Source organism: Microtus ochrogaster, chromosome 10 (assembly GCF_000317375.1).
Source record: "Microtus ochrogaster isolate Prairie Vole_2 chromosome 10, MicOch1.0, whole genome shotgun sequence".
NCBI lineage: Eukaryota > Metazoa > Chordata > Mammalia > Rodentia > Cricetidae > Microtus > Microtus ochrogaster.
In genome coordinates this window covers 69688706-69695437 of record NC_022016.1, presented here as the reverse complement: position 1 = coordinate 69695437, position 6732 = coordinate 69688706, and the positions used below count along the sequence as shown (strand labels likewise).

General features: G+C 40.5%; 1 protein-coding gene across 2 annotated transcripts in view; it reads right to left on the bottom strand.

Moving 5' to 3' along the window:
• Pde4b (phosphodiesterase 4B) overlaps window positions 1-6732 on the bottom strand; it is a 527196-nt gene that overhangs the window by 368624 nt on the left and 151840 nt on the right. Inside the window, exon 1 of one of the 2 annotated variants that reach the window (XM_013348517.2) lies at window positions 5012-5732. The exons of the other annotated variant lie outside the window; for it this stretch is intronic. Within the exon in view, the coding sequence (XP_013203971.2) occupies window positions 5012-5280 (269 nt within the window). The 5' untranslated portion in view covers window positions 5281-5732. Of the gene's footprint in view, window positions 1-5011; window positions 5733-6732 lie in introns of those variants that run through there. 2 annotated transcript variants of the gene reach the window in all.

The window sequence follows — 6732 nt, the reverse complement described above, 5'->3', positions numbered from 1 at the left end:
TGTCCAGTCTATTTCTCTTTCTCTATGTTCCGGACTCTTCCAGATGTCTCTCGATATTTTATCTCTCTCACTATTTGTTTCCTTGTTAATGCTTTATTGACCAGATAAAAGGCTCTTTCTCCTTATTCTTTTCCTGGAGAGCTCCTACTCATGCTTAAGACCCCACTTTATTGGCATCTATTCTCTACATGAATTCTAACGCAGAGAATGTTTTCTAACAATTCTCATGACAGCGAAGAGCACACTTCCATGGCCTTGCTCATGTTCCACTGATGATTTATTAACGTCTATGTTTATCTTCTGGCTACTACATGAAGACTGTAAGAAATCTTTCTAAGTTTGTGTTTTCTATACCCAGATTAGGGCACTTGGTGAATATTTCTCCCAATCAATGAACATGCTTAAACTTAGACATCTCCTAAATGATTCCAATATTACTGGTAAATAACCAAGTTACATAAAATACTCTATACGCATGCCATGGATTCGTTTAAGAAAGTAAGGCTAAACTACATCCTACAGAAAGCAAGTTAGAAGTTCAGAGAAAGCCCAGGCATATGTTATATTGTTTTTCTTTTACTTTCCTTTTGTTCCAGCTTTTCCATTAGGGTATAAATATTGGTGTTGAGTATTTTCATATTTATGTATTAGACACAAAGTATGCCTTTCATGAACATTGGTTAAAGTAAGTCTGTGGCTATGTTTGGTCAACTTGACACAAGCTAGAGTCATTTGGGAAGAGAGAACTTTAATTGAGGAAATGTTTCCATCGGACTGGCCCACGGGCAAGCCTGAGGAACACGTTCTTGGTTAGTGATTAACGTGGGAGTGTCCTGCCCATTTTGGGTGACATCACCCCTGGGCAGGTGGTCCAGGGCTGTATTATAAAACAGGTTGAGAAAGCTGCAGGGAGCAAGTCAGTAGGCAGCACTCTCCATGACCTCTGCCTCGGCGCCTGCCTCCGGGTTCTTTTCTTGACATCCTTCAGTAATAAAGCATGCCAAAGAGTTGAAATATGAAGTAAACTCATTATTGAATAATAAGATAATTACTTAAATTCTTCCCAGATTTTGGATTATGTGAACACGATAGTGATTTGAGTCATGGTGTTTATCACAGCAAATGAAACCTTAACTAAGATGATAAGAAAGTCTTTCAATAGTGAGGGGAAACTAAATGGGGAGGAACAGAAGATTGTCCCATAATATCCAATAACTAAAATCATACAACTAGTCCTTGCAAACACAGGCAGATAGATTGTGGTGACCACCTGGTATATTTGCTATTCTAGAAGGTAGCATTTTAGGAGATGGCCAGGATTCATTCAAGACCAGCAACCAGCACCCTAAAGAATCATTGATGAGTGAGCAAGGGTACCAGCCAGGAAGAGAAGGTTGAAAAAGTTAGACAGCATGCAGCAAGTGCCAGGCAAAAGTGAGCAGGTTTACAGCCTGATACTTTACTAGGAACACTGTGCTTCCGAAACTGCAATCTCAGACTTGGGGCCAAGGATGAAGAATACACTAACTGAGAACGATACAGTCACATTCTGTACCCAGCAAGGCTGAGCAGTCCCTAAAACACACACACACACACACACACACACACACACACACACAATCACATCATCCAACAATAATGCTGATATCCATCCATTTAGGGAGTCATAATTCACAGAAGTGAAACTTTAGGGTAAGGATCAGAAAAAAAATGAATAATGCACCAGAAATACTTAGAATAAGAGAAAGAATTAAAAGCCTTTTATATGTATAACATGATTCTGAAAAGAATGCAAATGAAGAACTTAAATGAGATAATATGTGAATATTATAGTAAAGAACTTAAGATACATTTGAGCAGGAAAAATATAGGTTGGAAGCAGAGTTGTTTATATTTCCTTCATAGCTACCAATATATATTCATGTATATATGTTGAGTCAATAAAATCAGCAAGCAAAGTACCACTTGATACTCCTCCCTCCGTTCAAGCACATTAGCATTAGACATTGTTAAATGCCCAGTGAGGGGGAAACAGGATATACATGAAAAGTAAATCAATTGAGTCAGAGGAAGTATTTTTCCAGTATCTGTACTGTGAGATGGCAAAGTGCTATACTAAGTGCGGTTATTGGAATTTTTTTTTTCTTTTCAGTCTTGAAAGTGGGCTAGACGCCCATGTGTCAAAGATAGAGCAATGTGGTTCTGCCCAAGGGTAAGAGAAAGCAGTAAGATAATCGTTCACATTCCTTGCAGACTTGGGATTGCACGAACAAGATGATTAACAATGACAAGACATTGAATATCTACTTTTTTTCAGATATTTTGAAAATAACTTCAGAGTCAAAATTATACAGATGTGCAGTAAATCAGTTATTAGCCCAACCTCACAACTCAGGTCTCCAAAGCCAGGGCTTCCTGTCCATTCCATCAAAGGAGGAAATCTATAAATAACTATAAAAAGACAAATTTCAGAGGGTTAAGATGTGAACTGCACCCTCTGTCTTGTTTAGCTTTATCATGAAAAATTATTTTAATTTGCCGATGGAATCAAAGCAACCCAGTCCTTTTGAAAGAAGCCTACCGTCTGTTGTGCAGTAGTAATGTGTTCTTAGAGACTTCTGAGTGCGTATCTTAGAGCTTCTAATTTAAGAGCATGGTCTGGAAAATGTCAGTCGCTGGTTGGGAAAGGGCTAGTTACATTTCATCATGACAAAGAGGCAAGACTAAGGTGCACATGCTTGTGCCTCTTTGTGGAACTATCTCATATATTGGGAAAAATGAAACAGCCTGTGTCTTTTAAGGCTGGGGGTGGGGGGTCATTCAAATATATAAGAGACATGTCTAATTTCCAAGAAGGGATTTTTTTGTTTGTACCATGACAATAAATTTGAAAAACGTTAGGCATCTTACAACAGGTGCAATAAAAGAAATAAGCATCAATACAGATTTTAGTCAGGAACTGAAAACAAGTTGAGAATCAACTTCACTAAGAGGCATAAAAAGAGGAGAAAGTGAATTGGGAGGACAGGGTTATTTCGGAGTCTGATGATGAATCAATTCTTTATGCCTGTATTGCATTAGATTATGTCAATGTCTTGTTTCTGTTTTTGGCAATTGTGGGACATTTTGTTTTAACTCATCTATTTTATTAGCATAAGTAACCTCACATATCATTAAATTGTTCTTTTTGCAACTCGCTGCAAAGAACTCTGTATAATGCATGAGTAAAACTGGCTCCTTAATCATTCTAAAACTTCATTCTTCTGAAAAGACAAAAACCTCCAGTATTTATAGCTCTATGTTTCTATCACATCAAGAATCTATTCTAAGAAGAAGAAAGGTCTCATTATTATACTCAAGCACCAAAACGCCACATTAATAATAATATTACCAGAATCTTAAGAATATTTTCCAGTCTTTGAAAATTATCTACTTAAAATTAAAGGTCCTTCATATCAAAACAATGATTTAACATTCCCTTAGCTAGTAAGACATATACACCTCTTCATTAATTGAGTATTTTCCTTCATATGTTCCTTTAATGAGAACTACACACATACTTATCTTCCTGTATTTAGTTCCACCACTCAGAGTATTAGATGTAAAGACATATTGTTGGAGGAGGGGCAAGGAACGAGAGAGAGAGGACTTCTTCAAATCAGCACATACTTTACCACAAACACCGTCATTCTACAAATGCTGTCGCCACTGGTCGGTTTTGAAAACTTAGTCACATGTGCTCTACAAGTAACAGGGAGCAATGAAATAACAGCAGGTGATTCACCGAAATGACCAACCAATTCTGTGATGAAAGCATGCCACAGCCCAGGCAGAAGTAAGAATAACTGCATTATATTTAACTAGGTGAAGCGTCTGTTGGCTGAGCATCAAAGCAAGACACATCCCTCTATGGGCAACTATGATTAATCAACACATCGCGCAGAGAACAGGCATGCACACTCCACACTCTCAGGCGAGGAGAGAACTGAGTAAGTGCTGATTTCCAAACGTCCCAAAGCCTCAGCTTACTCCCTTGGTTGGCACGCCTCGCATGCAGGCACAGCATCGCAGTGGGGATTACCTTCAAAAACCACTTCCTGCTTTTATTGCCACGGTCCCTAGGAAAATTAAGCTGAAACACAAACACCAATTTGGAAGGCAGCCTTAATTTGAAAGAACACATTCCTTCCAAGGAACCCGAGGTGGCCTGGGTTTTACAGGTCAAAGTGACTTATGGTTGGGATGCTTTTCCTTGTGTCTCCTCCCTGTACTGGTTTAAGGAGGCCATCCGAGTGTTTTTACACTCCATGTAAAAACACATGCCAAGGTGGGAGAGCTTGGTTCGATTTTCACAGAGAGTTATACTACATTCTTATATATGACATGCCTAAATATGCATGTGTGTGTATATATATAGGTGTGTGTGTATGTGTGTAAAATTTTTAAGTAACAAGCAATTTGAAATTATAAATAAAAGTGATTATCAGTGCAGCTTTGTAAGTGGCAACTTAGTTTCCTTACCCTTGTTTGGGCAGCATAAAGATGAAAGTTGGTGAATATGAAGCTTATACCCCAGAGACATGACAAAAGAACACGCTGTTAGGCTTTTATATGTTAAGAAATAGATTAGAATTGAGATAAAAATATCTCTATTCTTGTACCAAAAATATACTCCTAAAAATAACATGCCACAGAACAGAGACGAAACAAAAATCTTACTTTTAAAAACTCCCTTATTTCCCCATTTGCCGACATATGCTTTTATGAGCAGCCATTCCAAAGGGTCTCTATAGTCAGAGGCTTATTTTCTCTGCAACAGCAGGTAGCACAACGACACTTAGGCACACTCTACGTTTGTGCACTCTGAGGTGACCTGCTGTCTCCCTTCAACTCATACTTGTGGTCTGGATCCAGAACAAAACTCAGACGTTCCATTTCCAACCTTTCTAAGTCACTGTTGAGAACCCAAGAATCTGCAGAGCCCAAGAGATGCCTGTAAGTCCCCTCTTACCATGTGTGTGCCACAGTGAAGCGACGTCGCTGCCGGATGCTTTTATTCACCAACAACTTTCTGAAAAAGCACGGCGAATTCCTCGGCGAACTGCGTGGAGAGATTTTGGGAGATGTAGGTCTGTTTCCCGGTAGCTTGGGAAGCTCCAGTTCCAAGTGCATCTGCTCCTTGAAAGTCTTTATGCAAACCTCGGGTTCAGAAGCAGTAAGTTCCTTGGAAGAATTTTTGGCTGTCATGTCTTGTATGGAGCGAGTGCTAGCTTTCACCATGCAAAACAACAGCCCTCCAGCATAGCAAAGACACCGCGGCAGGTTAAAGGGCTGCTCGTGCGGCCAGAGCACACTCTTCCCTGGGCTAATTTGGGAAGCTGTGGTTTCAATTCTGGAGCCGTTCAGGACCAGAGCAGCATACTGGGAGAATGGCAAGTCAGCCTGTCACAAGGAGCTTTATCAGACTGCCTTTGCCTCTGAAAATGCGCCAAAGTGCTTCCTCTGTCACTAGCCTCCTTGTGGATGAGGTTTGTCTGCAAGTTACACACGGAGACTCACTGAACTCATTCAGCTGAATATATCAAACTCATGAAATATTCATGAGGGCTCTTGATAAGTCCTTCACATTTTTCTTTTAAGAAAACCTTATCAAACAAGCTGGATTAACCCAGACAGCAAGCAAAGCCTGGCCACCCAGTCACTTTGGTCTGCACAAAGGGAGGAACCAGAGCCCCGTCCAGCGTGTGCTGTTCAAAGTCTTCATTCAGAATTATCTTGCTCGGCAATGCACACAGCAGTGACTCCGCCTATCAAACGCTATTGGCCCGGGATTCTTTAAACAACTGAGCCATTTCTCCCCCTTAAAAATGCCCTTCACTGCTCAGACGTGCACTAAAATTGTGTGGCTGCTGTCTTCGTCACACTCAAAACTGTGACGAGTCAGGGATGGCCAAAAAGCCCCAGTAAAACAGTTTTCCAGATTCCATTTCTGAATCAAAGAGCCGATTTGCTGAAGCCCCCCCCCCCTTCCTTCTCTAGAAGATCCAAAACAGCATCAGTACTAAAAAAATAAAAAATAAATAATAAAAAACCCTCCACAGAACAGGCTTTGGTTCATTCCCCCAAGGAATTTAAAACCTAATTTTTATTCCAATAAACATTACCCTCATTCTTCTGCTGAAGCCCATTGTTTGGGATCTGCCCACAGAAGCCACTCTATATTGCATGCAAAGCCTCTTCTGGTGGCCAAAGCACCCCTCGTTTGAAATGGAGGTAACAACTGGGTAAAATATGCACCCAGGTAATGGACTCCCAAGTCAGGCACTGTGCACGTATGTGTGTGCGTGTGTGCGTGCGCGCACACACGCGCAGAGAAGTGCACAATGTGTGTATGTAGGGGGCTGTGTGCACCAGAGAGTGAGTTTTCACATTTTTTTGTGAGGAGCACAACTCGGAATGTAGTTGGGGCATGTTGAGAATGAATCCTTTCAAACTGGCATTTTTATTTATTATTTTTTTGGGGGGCTGGGAGCACAGTTCCACACATTCAAAGGCTCGTTGACGTATAAAGAGAATCATTGTATATATGTCTCTGAGCGTTGTGCGATCTGTATTGACAGTGATGGTCACTGGAGCCAGGTAGATCTCAAACAAATGTGGCAAAGCAGTCTAGGGCTAATCAACAAGAATGACAGAAAGTGAAGGCATAGAGCAGGACTTCAGTGAAAAACA